The 22,090-nt window shown below is 47.0% G+C and overlaps 1 protein-coding gene and 1 long non-coding RNA gene across 4 annotated transcripts in view; one reads left to right on the forward strand and one right to left on the reverse strand.

The window, feature by feature from the left end:
- UNC5B (unc-5 netrin receptor B) overlaps window positions 1-7,576 on the reverse strand; it is a 159,937-nt gene extending 152,361 nt beyond the window's left edge. For 2 of the 3 annotated variants that reach the window (XR_014564825.1, XM_083740683.1), the window contains exon 1: window positions 6,971-7,576. Coding sequence is in view for 2 of the 3 variants with exons in the window: in XM_083740683.1 (XP_083596809.1) it covers window positions 6,971-7,067 (97 nt within the window). In the remaining variant the exon portion in view is untranslated. The remainder of the gene's footprint in view (window positions 1-6,970) is intronic. The other variant, XM_083740684.1, reaches the window with a different exon arrangement.
- Window positions 7,577-7,748: 172 nt separating this feature from the next.
- LOC310845590 lies at window positions 7,749-15,694 on the forward strand. Its single transcript, XR_014564851.1, has 3 exons — window positions 7,749-8,291; window positions 14,146-14,339; window positions 15,422-15,694. It is a non-coding gene; the product is annotated as an uncharacterized lncRNA (long non-coding RNA).
- Window positions 15,695-22,090: the final 6,396 nt, after the last annotated feature.

Consider the following 22,090-nt stretch of genomic DNA (forward strand, 5'->3'; position numbering starts at 1 on the left):
CAGTACCAGGGATGGAGAATCCATGACCCTCCATCTGACAATAGGTAGGGATGATGGAATTTAGAGTCCAAAATCACCTGTAAGGCAACAGGTGCCTCATTCCTCCTATATTACTTTCAAATCCACATCTCAAATCAAAAGAAGGTTACCGTCTCCCCCCTCTTCTAACAGCTGTGTAACAGGTAAAAATGCAGTTGGCACAGCTTACTCCATCTTGATATTTCCATGGCAGGGAAAACACACCTGTCGGACTTTTGCTTGTCTCATAATTTCTGGAGGCATATAACCTCTGCCAGGAGAAAGGTAGTCACCCAAATTTCACATCAGAAAAACCCTATGCAGCACTATTGTTGTTGTTGTTGTTGTTGTTGTTATTAAGAAAGTGTCATTGATTTTTGCAACTTTAAGTACTCCCAAAGAAAGTCATTAACTTTTAAAACAGTCCCCTCCAGTTACTTGTCTCTTCAATTTCTTCCTACACAGAGAGAAGGATACCAATACTTCAATAGCAGGCTCCTCACATGGAAAAATAATTTTCTGGTATCATCCTTAATAACAATTTATGGAGTGGATTCAGTTGTCAGCAAGTAAGGTAGCAATTTGGATGGACCGCCATGTTTGCAAGCTTAAAGCTACAGGAAATCAAGGAACCTCTTGTACACTCAAAAACAGCATCTGAGGGGCAGACCAAACTAGGATCTCTTCGGTGTTCAGTCATAAAATGCTCAGCGTGTTCACTGAGTGTGTAAATCATGTGTAAATCAGCCTCAAGACCACAAACCTTATCCTTTTTGTACTCTGCACAGTACCTATCCCTATACTGACAAGCAGATGAACGTAAAAACAATAGAACCGGCAGCAGCATCGTGCCTCCAATGAGTGCTGCAGACACATACAAAAGTGAACAGTCCAGACCTATTAGCTTTTTTAAGTTCAACCAGCCAAGAAAGCAATTATCTCTTTGGTATCTCTACTGTCCCCTGCTTTCCTTAGGAGGAAATGGCAGGAAGGGAGATAATTTTAGGATTAATCATTTCAGTAGCAACGGACTGCAAACTACAGGAGCTGAATTGGTAGCCGTGAACATTAAACATGGGAGGGAAAGATTCAGCAGTTGTCAGTTACTATTTCCACACTCTGGTGCACACCCAGTTTTGGGATAATACCTGTGCTGAAAACATTTCCTAAGCAAAGCATGATATATAGCTAAAAATAAAATAAAACCATCCTTCCCATTACAACAAGAAAGCAGATGATAGGAAGCTAGGAATGTGGAGCTGGGGGGGGGGGGGGCGCTGCATGTCCTATAAGCTTTTCCTGAACTTTTAATTGCACTGTAAAAAAAAAAAAATGAATGCCTCCCTCCAACATGCTTGCAAGGCTTGCTTGCCGCATGAAGCTTTTGGCATTGATCAAACAAACGCCACAGGCATGCCTGGTGACACATCCCCACACCTAGTGCATTACGCAGGCCCCCTCCAGCTTTACAAGGTGGAAAGAAAATGACCAGTTAAGTTAAAGAGGCTTCAAAGTCTTTTTAAAAGGAAAGCTTACAATCAGACATGCCTGTCACTGCCTGCCGGGGCACTCCAAGCCCCTAACAGTTTATAGCGATGATCTTTCCCAAACTCTGCAGCCATCAAACTTTATGGTTTCCTGACTTCTGAGATGCGCAGCTAAAGACATCTCTTTATAACTGCACTTAAAAGGGGGGGGGATGTCTCACCGGCATCTCCATGTCTCCCCTGCTGGAGCTTTACAATGGATATATGGGACAGTATCCTGGATAGGAAGAAGGGAATTGGTCTGAAGCCATGAAAGGGTGCTTTATCTCCAGTGCTCTGCTTATTAATCCCAAACATGCATAAAGGTAAAGGGACCCCTGACCATTAGGTCCAGTCGTGGCCGACTCTGGGGTTTCGCCGGCTCATCTTGCTTTATTGGCCGAGTGAGCCAGCGTACAGCTTCCGGGTCATGTGGCCAGCATGACTAAGCTGCTTCTGATGAACCAGAGCATTTACCTTCCCGCCAGAGCAGTACCTATTTATCTACTTGCACTTTTGATGTGCTTTCGAACTGCTAGGTTGGCAGGAGCAGGGACCGAGCAATGGGAGCTCACCCTGTCACGGGGATTCGAACAGCCAACCTTCTGATCGGCAAGTCCTAGGCTCTGTGGTTTAACCCCCAGTGCAAGCAGCAAAAGAGAGAGAGAAAGAGAGAGAGAGAGAGAGAGAGAGAGAGAGAGAGAGAGAGAGAGAGAGAGCGCATTCTGCATGTGCTTCAGGAGCTCTGTTGGTAAAGTCACAGGGCTCAGCTGTGACATTGAAACAAGGTTCTCAGTTCATGTCTCGGCTGAAATAACACCTCTCCCCAACAGTGACAAAGCCGGTGATGTTAGAAAAAATGGTGTATGTGTCACCCCACCCCAATGCATGAATTTATGTGGGTGAGGCATGCTCTTTGGTTACAGCATGGAGTAACAATTGTATACCAGTTTGGAGTAGTGGAACCTCAAGCCCAGAGGTCAAATGCAGCCCCAAGTCCCTCTCTATAGAACAGGCATCCCCAAACTTGCCCTCCAGCTGTTTTGGGACTACAGTTCCCATCACCCCTAACCACTGGTCCTGTTAGCTAGGGATGATGCGAGTTGTAGTCCCAAAACAGCTGGAGGGCTAAGTTTGGGGATGCCTCCTATAGAATCTTCCCGAGGTGGGATAGCTCAGTCTGTAGAACATGACACTCTTAATCTTAGGGCCACTGGTTCGAGCCCCAACATTGGGCAAAAGATTCCTGCAGTGCAGGGAATTGGGAATAGATGAGTCTCAAGTTCCCTTTCCAACTCTTCAGCTCTATGAGTCTATAATTCTTTTCTCCCCATCACCAGTCCTTCCTTGTGCCCTGAGTGCCTTTGCATGGCCGGAATGTATCCTTGAACTGTGATGATGCCTCCTGCCTGCCTGGACAGAGGACAGACAGTGGTGTGTGTGTTTGTGTGTAGAAAATAATGCACCGCCCACTTTTGCTCCTGGTCCCACCCTCCACTGTTCATTTATAGACCACCTTTTTCTTCCAAGGAGCTAGAGGCCGTGTACATGGTTGTCCTCCTCCTCATTTCATCCCCACGACAACCCTGTGAGGTAGGTTAGGCTAAGAGATGGTGACTGGCCCAAGGTCACCAAGTGAGCTTCATGGCTGAGTGGGGATTCAAACCCTGGACTCGCAGGTCGTAGTCCAACACTCTAACCATTACGCCACCACTATGCATGCAGCCTTCTGAAGTTTGCCCAGAAGGGAATACAGTATGGCTCTTGGATTGGAAAAGGCTGCCCCACCATTGGTGTAAAGGGTTTAAGCTTCCAAATCACATGCTCACCATTACAGTTTCTCTTGGCTGCACAAGGAAAACTGCTGGAAAAGGCTAAGGAGACCTACAAGCCTGTCCCTACATATTAGCTCACAAACTTGGAGGGAGAGCAGCATGGGGCGGATATAATTCAAGTCAGTGTTTGACGCAATGGCAGGGAACCAAAAGGTCTGCAATTAAAAGGTAATTCTCTGAGTTGAGATGATTATTACCTTCACTCATCCCATCATTCCCACAGTACGGAGCCCCCGCGCCTGAACTTTTAAGCCGCACTTCCAGCTATCATGGTTATTAAATGAAAGAATGGAATCCTCAACAGGGTTATCATTTGCTCAGCTAGCGAAAGAGAACATCAATAAGATTCAAATGCAGCGCAAAGCTGGAAGTAACAGCAGGGCCAGCTAACAGCTTCACTCCTATCCTCAGCTGGCTACCAAACTACACACACACACACACACACACACACACACACACCCCACCCTCCCTCCCCGCTGCTGCCTATCTCTAAACCATCACATTCAATGCAATACAAATTTGCTATAAATATTATTATTTTTGCAAGATGACAGTTCCTACTTCAAACCAGGGTCTCAACATATTTTCATTGCACTCTCAAACCTTCCTTTATTCCAGCAGATGTTCGGAATGCTTAAGGAATGCAAAACAGTGCCCCTGCTTTGGAAAATTCTGCTCCTTTGGTTGAGTCCTCTTTAATTTTGTAGCAAAGCATATCTATAAATGTACTCTCTGAGAAGCCCTTCAAGCAGTGCTCCTATTTCACATTCCAGAATCCCTTTAAACAATGTCCTCTGTTCACTATAGGCTCTTTCTCCCCTATCATTAACTGCAACTTCAAAATACATCTTTAAAGCACCAGACTCTGAGCAAATTATAATTTGATTCTGGTTAATTACAAGCAAGCTCTTTGGAATGAGAGCATACTGCACCCTAAAAACAATGCACTCAGTGTACTTATTAGTAGCTGCGCAACATACAGAGTTGCTATTAGCAATTATGAGCATTCTGATCCATCATCAGCTTTCACCCAAATCATCGGATACCAGGTTCTAAGGTTTTGGTTTTGCATTGAAAGGGCCACCCAAAATAAATCTTTGGTTTTATTTTTTTAAAAAAAATCTTAGTTCAAATAGCACTGTCCTTTACAAATCTACATAGCCCCTGCTGAGTTTCAGGAGGACTTGCGGCAAGCAAGGATTACAGATGTCTGTCAAAACAGCCAGAGATAAACAGGAAAACATAAAGGTGCATGGATCAGTTCACCCTGTCAGGCCTGGAATGCGCAGGGGTCTGCTATGACAGACCCTAAAGCAAAAGGATATTAAAAGAGGATGGAGTACATGAAAACAAGTATCAGTCCAACAGAATATATTTAGGCCACAACTCTTCAGCCAAACCAACTGAACAGGAGACTCTTCCCAGGGAAGGCGGTGAGTGTGTTTTTCCAAGTAGAAATCTCTCCCTAATAAACACATGATTACGGCTGCACAGACCACAGAAATACTTAACAATCCTGAAGAAAGACAGAAGCCCACATTACCCTCCTCAAACCAGCTCAGATGTCTTAAAACTTCAAGGGTTACCCCCCTTGTAGTTTCCTGTTAGAGCCTATTTTGACAATTAGAAAGATTCTTCAGCTTTATCCTTTCAGCTTTATCCGGGAGAGAGAGCCTGGTAATCACGCTACACTTGATTCTTTGCTCCTTTAATATGCATAAACTTTCCCCCCCTTCCTAAATGCGCTGCATAGATGTCCTGTTGAACTCTGTGGAACTTGTCTCCAAATAAGCTGGTCAGGAAGATAACCAACACCTCGCTCTGGCTTCCTCCTGCTGCAACAGATTACTACAACATATCCTAAAGTGATATGTGGAAACAGACAATCAACAGGACTTACTCCCCAATATAACCTATTTCAGATAGCAGCTTAACAGTACAAACACTATGGTGTTAAATTGGAAGCAAGCCCCACTGAGTTCAAAAAGACTTCCTGCTCAAGTGAAAGGGTGCATTAGGGATGGAGTCTAAAACAGTAAGGCTGTGGAAGAGAGTTCATGCAGGAGTCGCCTCAAATTAGCAACCTGGTTTGAAGTAGGTGGTTTACTTTGAATTACGGTCTCTCAGGCCAGCAACTTACTCAGATGCCACTCAGGGAGGGGCAGTTACATCCCAGTCAGTTAGTTCCTGTAGCAGGAGAGAATCCAGATTGCTTTTGCACAGATTTTTTTTAAGCAATACTTTCCAAGGGGTAATTCATGCACAGTGATTATTTAATACAGATAGTCTCTGAAAGAGTCAGGCACATTGCTTCAGGGCTCTGACAATTTACTTTTTTAAAACGTTCAGATTTCCACCATGGGCACTCATGACAAAGATTCAGAGCAGCATCACCCACTTCTGCTTGAATTAGGAGTGGAGTCAGTCAACTCCCATCACCTGGCGAAAAGTATAAGAGTTATTGCTGTCAATTAACCAGGAACCTGGATTTCGGGGGAATTGTGTGCAGTTACTTGCATATATATATAAAACAGATAAGTGCATTTACTCAGGTGCAAGTGTAGGTTCCATGGGGTTTACTCCCAGGTAAGCGCACACTGGCTGCCAACCTAACGCCACAAACTTACGCACACATGTATCACAGCCCTGCAGAACTCACTCCTCCGAAGTGTGAATCCCAAGGCTGCCTTCCTGGGAGTAAGTGAATCGAGTAGGCTTTATTCCCGAGTTAACCGTACACAGAGGACGAGCATCCTTCACATGCACCTGCCCCGAGATCGGGGATCCTGCGTCCCCCTTCCGAAGCAAACCCTTTTTTTGCAAGGTGAGCTGGGTTATATGTTCACCTTTCTGGGAGGCAAGAAGAAGAAAGAAAAATCTTTCCTAAGGAAGGTTGGAAAACTCTCCTCCGAGCTGCACTCAGAGGAAAGGCTGCGCCCTGAGCACCACGGCAGCTACTTCCGAGCTTTGGGGGGGGGGGGGGGGAGCTGTGTTTGGGAACTACTCCCGCAGCACTTGTGGAGACCTCTCCTCTTTGGGTCCCCCTGACTCAGGCAGCACCACGACGACTTCTTTCCCTTGACCTTCCCCGTCCCTCAGACCGAGGCAACAGCGCCTCTCCACCACCCTCTCTTCAAAACCGCGACGTCGGAGGAGAACAGCGGGGGAAACCGTCCCGTGGTCCCACCAGCGCGGGGCAAACTCGGCCCGCCGAGGCCCCCGCCCTCCCCCGCTACCGCTTAATAGCAACGTTGTTTGGGGTGTTCGATTACCAAAAGAGGGGTGGGGGAGAGCGAGAGAGGGCGATAGCGCAAAGCAATTATTTTCGTTTCTTTACTCCCCCCCTCCAGCTCCCCTCCTCGACGCCGCCGGAATAAGCGCGGGCAGAAGAATCCATACGCACAAGCGGCAAAGTGGGAAACGGGCTCGAGGTAGGTGTGGGGGGGGGTGGTGTTTGAAAGTCTGAGGTAACTTTTAGGAAGCGGGTGGGAAACCAGGAGAGGGTACAAGTCTCTCTCCACCTCAGCAAAGTCCTGAAGAGACGAAGCAGCGCTACCCGCCTCCCCCACCCTCAGCCGCGCCGAGACTTACCTGCGTGGCAAAGCCTCAGGTTGCAGATGCCCCCCAGCAGCAGGAGCAGGACGATCCCGCCGGGGCCCGAAACTCCCCGGCTCCAGGCAGGAGCCATCGCTGGGCGCGGACGAGGCTGCCGCGTCTGCCGCTCTCCTGCGCCTCCTCCTGCGCCGCCGCCTCCTCGCCCTCTCCAGAGGCGCCCTCCTCTTCTGCTTCTTCCCTCGGCAGCCCTTCCAAAGCTCCAGCCTCCCCGCCCGGCGCCCCAAGACTGCCCTGCTCCCGCCGCCTCTCGCAGCCACGCTGTGGGGACGGGGGTCCGCGCAACTCTTCCTCTGCCCACAGCGGGGAAAGGGGAGACCCGCCGCCGCGCGAGGAAGAGGGTCGCCGGTGCCGCCGAGCCGCTCCTGCGGTGCCAGGCTGGGCAGCTCCTCCCCGCTCTCCAAGTTGGTAGGAGCGGCGCTCAGAGGGGCAGCCACGGCTGCTGCTGCTGCTGCGGGGCTCTCATCGCCGGAGGCTCCTGTCGCTGCTGCTGCTGCTGCCGGCGCGGCGCTGCTCCTCGCATCCTCCCCGCGTCCAGCCTCCTCCGACAGTGCCAAGGTGTCCCGCGCGCAGGGGAGCCCAGCCGCGAGAAGGGGACGGGCTGGCGGGAGGAGGAGGAGGAGGAGGGAGAGGAGGAGGGCTCCGCGGGAGGGGGCGGGCGACAGCCGCAGCGACAGCCGGAGCCGGGCGAAGGAAGGGGGGCGCCAGGGAGCGAGCGACGGCCCACAGGCCGCGCAGAAAACACGGCGGCGGCGGGGATCGGCTCCCCAATCACGGAGCTGGAGCCTCTCCAGACGAGTTGGCGGAAGCCCGGAAGACGGACGAGCAGCAGCCCGATCTCGTGCACGTGTGTACCCAAAAGTTTCAGGCTGCTTTTCTCTCTCTTTGTAAACCGCTGTGGGGTTTTTAAGGTGCATAAATGTTATGAAATGGACGGATACGCGCTGCCTTGGTTGAAGAGCATTTCGCTCAACGCACGACATTCTTGCAATCCCCACTTTTGCCCACTTTTAAGTTGTTTCTGCAGCAAAGCTCTGGCGCCATGGACCATAAACGCGCGCTCTTAACCACCGGTTCAGAGTCACACGGGACACGGGTAATGTTTGGATTTGGCGCATCAAAAGAGGTTCCCCGAAGGGTGACGATTGGTGAGCCTCTCCACTGCGCCTGGGAAGCAATAGGTCCCATTGGTACCCAAGGAATGGCTCCGTGTGCCAGGCTCTTCCCCTTCACACTACATGCCCGTGTTCCGTGCGTGATGCTCTGCTTCCTAACTTGATTGAACGTGGCCTCCTCACAGGTAAGAGATCCCATTGAAAGTCAATTTCACTTCCAAGTATAGGTTGAGGATTTTGGTACTGCTAGTTTGGCCATTATCCCTCTGCACCCACACTTGACTAGCGTTTCCTATTATCAACTCTGGTGCTAAGGTAAAAAAGAACTTATTCCCAGGTAAATTTAAGATGTGGGCTGTGAAGGTGATAACATGGAGATGGAATTATGATTTTTTTTCCTTTGCTTGCCTTCTCCCTGACTGAAATCAGTGATTTTTAAATAAAAATTAAGGAAGCAGTGCCGGTAATTCAGAGCCATGCCTGTCCTGTGTAATATGAAGCAATGGTTTCCAAAAATGTGATCCCTGGGCCAAATAGCTCAGTTGGTAGAGCATGGGAGTCTTAATCTAAAGGTCATGGGTTCGAGCCCCATACTGGACAAAAGATTGCTGCATTGCAGGGGGTTGGACTAGATGACCCTCATGATCCCTTCCAACTCTACAATTCTGTGAATTCAATGATATACAAGTATTTGGTACAGTTTCAAGGGGACCTTGAAACTATGCTGCAAACAAATGTTTCTTTGAATTTTCCACCACATGCTGAAGAGGCAAGCCACTTTCCAGTTCCAACTTTATAGAGTGGTTTGTCTCTTCAGCTGTGCAAGTGACTGTGCAGCCTTAAACTTCATTGATGCAACTCAATAACCCTGTGATGGTAAACGCACTGAAAACTCTCCCTGATGTCAGCAATCCTTATTTCTAAGCAAACATAGGATTTCATTGCACACAGGTGCTATTGTCATTTGTCGCACACTTTATGAGCGGGTGGGTCGTAGAATCATAGAATTGTAGGGTTGGAAGGGACCACAAGGGTCTTCTAGTCCAACCCTCTGCAATGCAGGAATATTTTGCCTAACCTGGGGCTCAAACCCACAACCCTGAGTTTCAGAGTATTGTGCTCTTCCAATTGAGCTATCCCAGCTGCTGTCACTTCTGTTCTATGTTCAGTACCTAACAAAGGATGGGGACAGGGCCGTCTTAAGCATATCCAGCACCATGGTGCAAAGCTCCCTTCGGCACCCAGCCCCCTGTTTCCCAGAGTTTTTTTAGGGAGGAGGGTGCTGCCAGCGGGGCTCGAGGAGGCAGGCAGCAGCTGGAGGGCAGCTCCTCCAGCAGGGAAGAGGCAGAGGCTGGACGCGGCACCTCCCGGCTCAGCTGGCCATTTTGTGCCGCGGTGGCCACGGCAGACGGAGGCTCCAGGTGCGGCACTGCTTCAATGCGGTATGGCGAGGGCAGCGAGCTGATGCTGGGAAGCAGCACGTCCAGCCTCCGCCTCTTCCCTGGCGCCCTCCAGAACCTGGTGCCCCGCCGCCCCGCTCCACTAGCCTCTATGGGTAAGATGCCCCTGGATGGGGAACCTGCCCCCTGGCCATGTGACTGGAGCAGATAGGAGTTGGACTGCAACAGCAACAGAGGACCACAGCCCTTCACCCCTGATCTAGTATGTAGATGCTAAAATAAACATGAAATACTAGTCATTGTTCTTTGGCTTCACTTTACCAGTCTTCTTGAGGGCTGATCTATACATAACCTGAGCAACTGCTTCCACATGTTGCAATTTTCGACTATCTCTGTAACATGTAATAGGAACTACTACCTACATTTAAAAACAAACAAACAGTGCAAGAAGTTTCTACGTCACTGCTGGGTGTACCGAGAAGAGTATGTCACTGGTGTGGAAACTTCTCTGGGTCATCGGGAGTTGTTGCCATGTGAGGAATGCTGTTGAACCACAGGGAAAATAGCTACTGCACAGATCAGGTACTATGTAGATCCGCCCTGCGATAATGACACAATCCTTAAATCAGTGAGACTTGTTTTTAAATGAAGTTGTAATCTTAAGCAAGTTAAGAGGGAAGTCACACCAACAGACCTGGCTGTGCTTAGAAGGGCAGCTTTTTTGTGCCATTTGCTGCTAGAAACTGATAGGGTCAGAACAGAACTCTGTGTAACCTGGGAGCCTGCATGGTTTTCCTAGCGGCAGAAGTGGATGTACCATTCTTCTGTATGAAAGGACTGGTTTTTATTAAAGAAGGGCAGGCCTACAAAATTAACTGCCTGCAGGGGACTGCTAACAGGGCTGCCTCACACAGGGCACATTTCTTTCAGTAATCTTAACGGCTGCATGCAGAAAAGCACCAGAAAATGTTCTTTGTTTGTCATATGTGGGAAAGGAGACAAGAGGACTATCTCAACCCATTAATGTTCAATATCCCTAAATAAACATTCCCCTCCTTCCCCTTCCTTTCTCAAAGATGAATTTTGAGTACAGGGCTGAAAGTGTACACTTCGCTGGCTGCCCCCCATTCCCTGCTCCTTTTCTGGATGCTTGGCACCCCTCCCCCTCCATCCCAAGCAAGTGTGTGTGTTAAGGGGGGATGCAGAGACCACAGAGGTCTCAAATGTCCAGGAAGCATCGCTGGTCTCTCTGATTTTTGTTTTGTCTGTGACAGATGAAAGCAGGCAAGATTAGCCTTAGAGGGGTGAAGAAAGAAATAACCCCCTTCCTACCTCTCCACAGCACTGTTAACTCCCCCCCCCAAAAAAACCCAGCAGCACCTGATAATCTCAAAGAGATAAGGAGAAAAGATGGACTGTTTGCACTCTGCTGACGGTTTTTAATGCGTCTTTCCTCCTGTCTAGAAAAAAAGGAATTATTGCATTTTTACAAAATGGGATTTGGACAGTGGAAGAGACAACTCCACTCTCCACAGCTCTGCGCACACTTTTCCTACCTATTTCTGATGGTGGGTGGGTCAGAAAGGCATACAGCCTGCTCCATAATGTCCATTTGTTTCACCTATATTTGTTTCACTCTGCCTCCAGGAAGCTCAGGGCCAATCTATGTGGAAGATCCGCAAGAATGGCCTGTCTTGAAATGCAGCTATGTGAGGGAGAGAGTGCCAGCAATTTTGGCCATAGTCAGGGCAGTGGTGTTTGTGTGTGTGTAATTTTATCCTTCCACTATGGCGCGTTCTCAAACACCTCCTCCCCAGCCCTCAAGCTGCAGTTAGCTTGCTGTTCGTTTGTTTGTTGCTTTTCTAGTCCACCTTTTTCTCCAAGGAGCTCATGGTGGAATACATGGTTCTCATTTAATCTCCACAAGAACCTTGTGAAGTAAAGTAGGCCGAGTAGCAGTGACTAGGCCAAGGCTTCATGGCCACCTGGAGATTGGAACCCTGGTCTCCCAGGTCTTAGTCTGACACTTTAACCACTGGCTCTGTGGGCTGCATGGATGGGCTGCTGATTCTGCTCTTTTATTACCTCAGTCACATTGGCAGCCCTCCCAGCTGCATTTCAGTAAGATAGACTGAGAGGTCCAATCATGGATTTACTGCATGAAGCTTACTTTGGCTCACACAAGGCTCCCTTGGTCTCTCACTTGGGCAATGGCCATGGCCACCTTTTGCTTAAGAACAGCATGCACCAGTGCATTCTGGGTTGGCATTTGGGGCAAGAGTCTGTGGCCCTATGCAGTAGACTGAACAGGAGGACCCCCAAACACAGCTTATCATTGAAAGGAGTGAAACAATATACATCCCTATCTAAACAAGTGGAGCCCTTCAGACCATCAAGTCCAGAGGCTTAAATTACGTTTATGCACCTTTAATGGATTGGTTGGGTGCAGAGGAATGGTGGGAGGAACTAGCTGGGGAACCCCCAAGGGCAGAAGGCTCAGAGCCCAGGGATTGGGGGTGGGACAACAGTGAGAGGTCAGAGGGAGAAGACTGGAAGAAGGAGGTGTTGGAAACTGAAGAGGTAACAGAGCTTAGTGATCTGGGAGAGTTTGTGGCAGAGAGAAATCCGGCTGCCATTACCCCTGGCTATTGACCATGCTGGCTGAGGCTGACGGGAACTTGAGTCCAATAACATCTGGGGGGCACTGTGTTGCCTATCCCTGCTTGACTATAGCTGTCAATGAAATGTTTAGCCTCATGTCAGAAATTCACTCCCAAGGAGGGAGGGAGGCAGGGGGGAGAGAAACACACAACTCTATCAGCATAAAGTATGCAAGCGACCAACTCTCTTTTACTGCCATCCTGAGATTTAGTAGTGAGCAACTGGACTAGAGGCTTGCACTTCGTTGGGAGGCAAGGGGGTCTTCAGATATGAGTTCCACCATAAAGTTCTCAACTCCACCACAAGCACATTTCTCTCATGTGATCATTGAGAAGTTATTCAGTGGCTGAGTCCTTGATGTCCAATAAGTTTTGGACTAGTATTCAGCCATGAACAGCAGCAGCTAGAAGTTTGCCATCCCCACCAAAAAGAGGGAGTCAATAATGAGCAACTTCACAGGGTTGTTTTCAGTTGACCAATGAGGGGTGGGAATCTCAGCCCAAGGGACACTTCAAGGGCGAACTTCAGCCACATGACGGTGGTGGGCGGGGTCAGAAGCAAAAGTGGGTGGAGCCATGGGTGAGCTGTGTTGGACATTCCCTCCATGCAAAAGGGCAGAGGTTGCTGCCCCCAGCCTCCATCTCCCTACCCTCCTCCAAAGCAAACGAAGCACTATCACTGTTCAAGAATACGCAGTCTAAGAGCAGAGGAAAATGAGCAGGTGCAGTCTGGAAGCACATGGGCTGGGAGAGCCCTGAGGGGCAGGCAGAGAGCCCCGGAGGTCTGTATTCGGTCTCCAGGTTTCTCACCCCTGCAATAAGGCAACCGTAGCACTGTGCAACATTGAAGGTCCATGCAACCATATGAGTGAAGATAACTATATAATAATCACCTGGCAGGTGCAGCAACCACTCCTGCCAGACGTCTCTGTTTTAATAGCCCCACGATGATTAAAGAGGCTGTGGAATGCTTCAGGCCAGGAGAGCAGAGTTATCAGATCTCTACCGCCTAGGTCTCCTCCTCCGGGCACCAAAGATTGCACTGAGGCACCTTTCTTCCTGGGTGGCTGTATGACTTTAGTAACTGGCAAGGGGATCACAACCAGCCAGCTCTTTTGTTATGTGCAATCTGAAGCCTTTCCTTGATATACCTTCAGGCTTGACTATGGCTGCTTTTGAGCTGGCGCCAATGGGGCAAGTGGAAAGGGAAGCAGGCAGGCAGTCACTTGGCGATGTTGCTTGTTGACAGTCCCATTCGTAGAGCGCTTCCACTGCCCACTCCTCTGTGCAGTCTTTGTGGATGGGGAACACCTGTCATTCTGTTGCTCAGGAAAACAACACCCTGCACTGACCGTGTGAAATTGAATCACCATCACTAGCATTATTTGTATACCTTTATGTGCGCAAATGTCATAGCAAGTTACAGCTGGGATGGGGAACCTGTGGCCCTTCAGAGGTTGCTGGACTACAGTGTCCCTGACCATTGGTCATGCTGGCTGGGGCTGATGGGAGTTGGAGTCCAGCAACATTTGAAGGATTCCTCAACCCAGCCTTACAACAAGCCTGTAAGGTATATTTTCACTTGGAAAACCATGTTAGTTTGCTGCAGAAAACATCTGACAAAAGAGTCCCATGGCACCTTAAACACTAACTAATTTTATTATGGCTTAAGCTTTAATGGACTAGACTCCGCTTCACAGATACAAGATGGTGTGGCTGCTGTTACATGCTGACAGCTTGTAGGAGCCACAGGTGAGAGCTGAGTGCAGGGCGGGGACCAAAGGTGGCCCAACTACCCCAGAAGGAGCATGATGTGTTCCCCACCAGAGGTACTACCCCTTCCCTAACACCCCAAACATTTTAAATTTCCAGTTAAATCTTTCCACAACACCTGGAAAAGATGTAAATTGTCTTCATGTTTGCTCATACAAGGAAAAGAGCAACGTTAGCATCTAAGGCTCAGATTGCTTTTTTCTCAGGTGCTGTTTCTCGAACTTCTGAGCTATACCCTAGGGAAGAGAAAAGAAGGCATCTTCCACTGCCCCAAGGCTTTCCACTTGACTCCAGCACTGATCCTTCACATACTGTATATGAAGAATGGCAGCAGAGCACATTCTGAAGCTTGAGGGAGACTGGTATAGTTCAGGCTCTGAAGTAACAACTATACGTTATGGTAGGTACATACCTAATCTGACCACCTTTATTCTTTTATGTGTGGGGAAATGCAGCCATGGGCTCCATAGCAGGAATATACTCCTGATACAGCACTAATTTCCTGCAGAAAGTCCTCTGCGTGTCCCCAAATGTGCTGATTATTGCAAACAGCACATTGAGGTGCAAGTAGCAGCCAGGCAGGGGGCAATTTGCACCAGGAAACTGGTGTGAGTTTCTCCATTCTAGATCAGGAGCACATTCTGGAGCAGGGGCCCACAGCTTTTTTTTCATGAAATGAAAAATGCCATTTTTTAAAAAATCATTGTGATGTCTAAACCTAAATTGCTTCTATAAAAAAGCACACCCACCATCATCCTGAAATGGAGCATCCTCTTAATCAAATTTATTCAAAATCTCCTTCGTATACCAGATTTGTTTCTTTGCTTAATGTCTGAGATCAAGGCTGTTGTTAGCAACAGACCAGGCTTTAAAACTAAATGTATGCATTATTTCAGCCCTCTTTTTTCAATCTTGTCAATGGTTCCCAAAGTGGAGTTCACCTAAAATACTTTAATAATGCAAATAGAATTCCGAACAGAAAGACAACATGGGGCCAACGTGATAAGCCTGGCACCAAAGATGACCAAGCATTAGCCACCAAAAGCCTGTCCGAATGGAATGGCAAGGCGGATGGACTTCTTTCTGGTTCTGTCACACAGCTAAGAAGCAAATAGAGAAGTTCAGGGGCCAGCACCAAAAAGGTCAGTTCAGTTGTAGCCACTACTTAATAGAAGGCCTTCATAATTAGAGGCCTCTCATCCCTATATCTTGGTCTTCCTGAAAGTTCATCTGGAGCAGGGTTTTCCAACCTTGGGTTTCTAGCTGTTGTCAGACTACAACTCCCATCATCCCTAGCTAGCAAGATCAGTGGTCAGGGATGATGGGAATTGTAGTCCCAAAACAGCTGGAGACCCAAGTTTGGGATGACTTGAAAAGCAGGAACTTCACTGCTGGACTACATTCCTGACTGCTGAGCCATGCTGACTGGGGCTGAGGAGTGTTGGAAACCAACAACTTCTGTTTCTTGCCCCTGCTTTACAGGAAAATGTAACTGATCGCTGTGACAATGGCTGACTGGACAAATGTCACTCTGAAATGCTGAAAGCTATTATAATGCTAGAAACAAATGCTGAAGGTTCTACGATCCCCATTTTTAAACAAAATCCTCTGCTACTTTACAGATTGAAAGATACTACTGCCATGGGCACCCACAGGAGTTTTTCTAGGGGGTGGGGGAAGTAAAACACTGAAAATGGGGAGCAGGCTAATCTGTCAGGGGGGGATGAGAATAGTGCCTGTACGTTTTGTCTCATATCTCAGGTTCTACAAATCATAGAAACAAACTCTTTTTTTAAAAAAGCTGAAAATTATGGTTCATCTGAGTGGTGAGCAACAGCCCCCTTCCTGCCCCCCCATGGGTGCCCATGATTCTCCCTAAATCTTGCTCAGATTCATTTTTTTGAATCCTATATACTATTAACAATCTCATTCTGCAAGTGTGGATCTTTATGTAGCCCAAACAGCACCACTTATGTATAAGAAGGAGGGATCAGGAGGAGCAATGCCAAGGTCTGCAGAAGTAAAAATAAAATAAAATAAACCAGCTCAGTTGGTTAGAGTGTGATGCTGATAATGGCAAGGTTGCAGGTTTGATCCCTGTATGGGACACCTGCATATTCCTGCATTGCAGGGGATTGGACGATCCTCAGAAAACCTGTGGGGAGGGGAAGACCTCAAAACATGCCAGCGAGGACTGAGCACGCTCATTGGCCATAGAATGTTGCGTGATGAGGCCAAGGAAGAACACTGGGAGGGATGGAATGGAATGGAGTATTGGGAGTGGGGGGAGAGACATGGCAGACTTCCTGGAACTACAGAGCAACATGTTGTTGCAGGTTCTGCTTTCTTGTTAAAATCCCTTTTCTGCATTCTTAACAGCAAAACCCTCTTTCTATCCTCTGCTCAGTATTTCATGCTGCTGCAACGTTATGCAACGTACAGATTTTTCAGCGCTTTAGAAATAAGCATCTTCCCTCCTGTTTAAATTCTATCTCCATAACATTTTGTTCTGATTGCATATGGGGTGGAAGTCGTTAGATTAGTTAACTGCCTAGAAACTCCCGGCGTCGATGGCTAGTTTGGCATCGCCGTTTCTCATTCATTGCTGTGTTGCAACGGGGGTGGGTGGGGCGGAATTCCAGCTCCCTTTTAAGCTTCTTGCTTTCCTCCGGGTTCTTTCCTGACACAGTTATTAACGAAACACAGAAAACAATGATGGACCTGAATGATCAATGGAGCGTGCAGGGCCAGCCCCCCCGTCACACACACACACACCGTGCTTTCTAGGCTGGCCTCAACTGCAGGAACAACAGAATTTACTGCTCAGTTAAAAATAAAGGGGATGGGGTGGGGAATTCGACAGAGGAAATAAACGCCGCTTTAAAGCTCCAAACTGTCCTGCGGCAGTAAAACAAGTGAGCACAAGGGGGCGCTGTGCAACCTTAGCCTCAGCCAGGCTAGGGACACAGCAGCAGTAGCACCCACGACCACCGTCTAATTAAGATCTCTTGTTACAAAACGCACACTTGCTTCCTGCTGACCTCGGAGGAAAGTCAGGGGGTGGCTTGGCCGCGTAACCCTCAGATGCCCAGCTACGAAAGTCTTAATCAGCAGTAAGGCCAAGGCTTGGGATGAGGCTGCGGTCAAGCAGCGGCTCACGCTGTCAGGCTCCTAGGACGTGCGAGGAACACCAGCAGCCCGGAAGCAAAGGGTGTGAATGAGAGCCTGGGACTTGGGCAACGGGGAATCGGCCCATCAGCAGGAGACATGGAAAAGCACTCCTAACACCCTACAGGTTTGCTTCAAGTTCCTCTTTTAAGAGCCTCCGTTTGGCTAGGACATGCCCTGGGGAGATGGCAGAATGATGGTGCTCTCCCCCCCCCCCCCACTACAGAACATTAATTTATTGCTTCATCCTCATGTATGCCTAGCAAAAGGCTTATGAAGGGGAAACACGACTGGTGGTGTGCTTTTGTTTTGTTGTTTTTTTTAACACATTAGACCACATCAGTCTCTCTCTCTCCCTCCCCTCCTTTCCTATCATTAGTTGATGTTAGCACCAATGGATTAGGGGACGGGCCATTAATTCTCCCAAGTTTTGAACATCCTGGCAGTTAAGCAAACAGAGGAGCCAAATCAGATGCACGAGGATGTAAGCAAGCCCAGTCTGTTTGTCTGTTTGCTCAGAAGGAATCCCTTCCAAGTTCACTGGGACTCAACTCTCCAATTGCTTTGCTAGGACTACACTTTGTATTTTCGGGTGCGATCACAGCACCCAACTGCAATTCTTCCACAGTTACCCCAAGGTCTTTTCTGAGACAGATTTCTCATGCCAAGAGACCAGGTAGCACAGACTGTAGGGCAGGGCTGCCAAATTACTGCTCCCTTTTTTCCTGCACCAGAGGAGAAGTCCCTTCAGACCTGGCTGGCTCCTTTTTCTAATGCAATAAATACAGTGGTACCTCAGGTTAAGTACTTAATTCGTTCCGGAGGTCCGTACTTAACCTGAAACTGTTTTAACCTAAAGCACCACTTTAGCTAATGGGGCCTCCTGCTGCTGCTGCACCGCCGGAGCACAATTTCTGTTCTCATCCTGAAGCAAAGTTCTTAACCTGAAGCAATATTTCTGGGTTAGCGGAGTCTGTAACCTGAAGCGTATGTAACCTGAAGCGTATGTAACCTGAGGTACCACTGTATAGAGAATATTTCTTTCAAGGTTTCCTTTTAGGCCAGCAGGAATAAATGTCTCTGGTTGCTCCCGTTCTCACAACCACGTGCGACGGATAATAAACACAATCTGTATTCTGCTTTCAAGCCCACTCTCCAGAAGTTAGTGACCCTCAACACACTTGAGCCATGCACTTGTCCTTTGGTAAAGACAAGAGTTTTGCACTCTCCCGACGAATATATAAATGGGGAGAGGCTTCACAATCCAGTTATGCTCTGTGTCATTTATTCTGAGCGTATTAATTGTTCGCATTCATAAAAGCCCAACAGAGAATTAGACTCTTTTTAATGGCTCTCTGAAAGACTGAAAAAAAAAGCCAGTTCTTTAATTGCTCTCTAGCAACACCAGCCCTGTTATTAGGCAGAGGAAGGCAGCTGCCTCACGCAGCAGGTGTTGAGGGTGGGAAGTGTCAACAGGTGTTGAAGGTCAGAGCTGTGTGTGCCATTGGGTCTGCTCTGTATCGCCCAGGTTAGCCTGCCAGCCTCAGGTGAGCCTTGAGATGCTGCCCTGTCACCAGCTTCTATATGTGAACTGGATGGGGGAATGCGATCTTGTCCTTCATCTTAGGCAGCAAAAGGACTTGGACTGGCTTTGTTCTTTAGCCATCATGAATGGACAGATATTTTTGTTTATTGATTTAGCAAGAATATTTATCACACACACACACAACTTGTTATAGAATAATATATGCTATTAGATATATAGATGATAATGATCTATTATTATGCTATTATGAATTATAGGTAATTTCTGCATCACCTTTTACACGTCTGCCAAGGCAACTTACAAGCATATCAGAAACACAGCTAAAGTAGTTCTAAAAACAGTACAGAAATAACTTTATGTTCATTCTGTATTGTTTTTTTAAAGCTAAGGCAGAGATATTTTCTTCCAGCTGCTCTTATTTCTGGAAAGTAGAGATAGCGGGAACCTGCTGTTCCAAGAACCCCACTGAAAGCCCTCTTCCGAGTGACTGTGGAATGGTCTTCTGATATTTTGGGCACTTGCTGAATAAACCACTTGCAGAATGCAGTGGTTCATGTGGAATGTGAAGGATAAGGTGGTCCCCCAAGCAACCTGACCTTGAGCTGTATAGGGCCTTAAATGTTAGTGAGAAAAACCTTGAACTTGGCCTAGTAGCGGATTGGCAGCCTCGACGAATGCTGCAAAAAAGGTGTTATATGCAACCTAGCAGTTGCATTCTGCAGCCTCTGAACCACCCTCAAGGGTAGCCCTAGATAGAGTGCATTGCAATGATCCAAGCTTGAGATTACCAGGGCATGGACAACTGTGGTGAAGCTAACCCAATCCAGGAACAACCATGTGTTAAAAAGGAAGGGAGAAATAGTTTTCCAAGTGTTTCTTCAAGGCTAATTCTCTCTCTCTCTCTCTCTCTCTCTCACACACACACACACACACACACACACACACACATACACGTCCTTTCTTGTCTTTTGTAAGATGGGAATGGCTGTGCTAATGCCCCTCCATCGTTTTGTATGTGTTGGATGCAGATTGGATCCCCCAACATGTCTATCAGAGGATAAATAAAACAGATTAGGACAGCCATTCCCTTGTTACTGTATATTATTATATTATATTATATTATATTATATTATATTATATTATATTATATTGCATTCCCATACTGAATATTTGGTCTGTATGTGCAGTGGGGGTTGGTCAGCAATTACCTGTTTAAAGAAACCTGAGGCACCTTGAGAGGATTCATATTATCATTGGGAATGATGGGAGTTGTAGTCTAACAACTTATGAAGGGCCGAAGGCTACCCAACCCTGGTATAAAATATTGCAAGAAGCGAAGTAGTTTCATGCGTATAAAACACTACAATAATGAATAGCGAAGATAAAGTACAATGCAATTAATAAAATGATACCCAAATTACCCAGTTATAATGTCTTTAGCTATAATAAACTTGTTGTCAATAAAGTGGCCTTTAAGGCTGTAGTTGCCTTGAAATTAGATGGGCTTTGCTAAACTACATGCTGTAATGGCGATTCTCTGATATCATCAACTGTAATGGTTATTCTCCCATATAACATGCAATAAGTAAAAAAGATCCATTCGTTTTGATACCGGCCAGGGTATTTGTCTAGATATATTTTAGCTTTGTTCCTTTCCGTGTTCCTGTTGTGATGACCTTCAGTCTGAACAATTTATGACTGACAATAATACTCAGCTTAAAAATCTGCTGTGAGACTGAAGTCCAACTGTGATGAAATCCACCTCAACAGGAAGTCTCTGCAATTGCCTGTTTCAGCTGATATTATAAGCATTCAAGTGGAGGGAAGGGGAGAGAAATAATGGACACTCCAGACAAAAATATCCATAGTGCAATCATAGATTGCCTTTATATAACATTGGTAAATCTCAATACATTGGCATGTGTAGCAACCTTCAACCAGTTTCTTTAAAAACCCAAAAACCATCAACCAACAATTTTGTCACGTTTCATTGCTTTCCTTTTAAGTGGAATGGTATGTTCCACTCCTCATTTTTTAAAAGTGAACCTGAATAGGAAGGCAGATCTCTACTGTTGGCATGTTTCAGATCTTGAAAAGTTCAGTTTAAAAAAAGGAACTAGTTCAAGTTCAACACGTCTCATCAGGAAGTAATTCCAATTCACATTCATCCCTTTACAAAATGAATGAGTTCAATTCATGTTCAGTTCACAGTTCTATTCAGTTCATCCAAACGATCCTTGGCCATTTCCGCCCCCACCCCCCAAGTTTTCAGGGATTTTATGTGCTTCAAAATCTTAGTCCAGAGATGAAAGTTGGACCAATGAAATGAGTGCACAGACTCTTAAGAAACAATGATACCTACTCTCTGGAAAACAACAACTATTGTCTATTTCAAGACTGGGTATGCACAGCACCCTGTGGTCCTTCTGTAACATGCTTTGGTTCACCCAAGCTTCTCATTATGAAGCTTTTAAATCAATGGGTTATCTTTTTAAAAATGGCTGTTTCCTCATTTTCTGTGATAAACTCAATTTAGTGCACCTGCTTGGTCTGCTTTCTGATGCTCTAAGACAGTGTCTCTCAAACTTGGGTCTCTAGCAGTTGTTGGACCAAAACTCTCATCATCCCTAGCTAGCAGGACCAGTAGTCAGGGATGACCAGAGTTGCAGTCCAGCAACAGCTGGAGAACCAAGTCTGAGAAACACTGCATCTAAGAGCATTACAAAAAAAGGAAAATGGCACTATGCCTATTTCTCTTTCTGCAAGAGATGCATCTTGCTTTCTGTGCAAGCTATTGCTGTACTAGACATCTCTTAGCCTGCTGACTCTCTGCATGAGTCTTTTTATGTCTTCCCCCACACTTTATGCAATGCTGCATAAACCAACAATGCTCTGAAATCCACAACAAAATCAGACCAGAATAAATCCATTTTTTTTTTATATAAAAAAGAGAATAAAAAGCAGCTGCAAGGTTTCAAGGACATCCATTGTTTGATTCAAAGCTGGGGCAATGAGTTCTTCATCACTGTTGAACGGAATACTTGGCTTCTTTGGAATTAAGTAAAGTATACTTAGCCTGGAGACAGAAGATAGTTTCTGAGAGAACCGCTTCCCATGAAGCAAAAGCGGGATGGGTATGGACACCACTGGCAATGATTCCTCTTTCAACTCAGCTCTGTGAAGGAAGGGGAGGGGAAGCAATCGTCTTCAGCTATAGTTCTGTAGAATCATAGGCTGCTTGAGTGAGACATATCAAAACCAGCCCCCAGCAGTAAAGAGCAATCCTTCACATTTCAACTGCTGAATCATATTACCCATATCTTGTGTCACAAGCAACACCACACTGCACCACGCCAAAGGTGCCTGCAATGCAATGTTTCATGTTGAGGGTTAGAAAGCATAAACAAGGCAAGGAGGGCTGTGAAACAACCGAATAT

The sequence above is a fragment of the Podarcis gaigeae genome (genome assembly GCF_964106915.1).
Source record: "Podarcis gaigeae genome assembly, chromosome: 5".
Lineage (NCBI taxonomy): Eukaryota > Metazoa > Chordata > Lepidosauria > Squamata > Lacertidae > Podarcis > Podarcis gaigeae.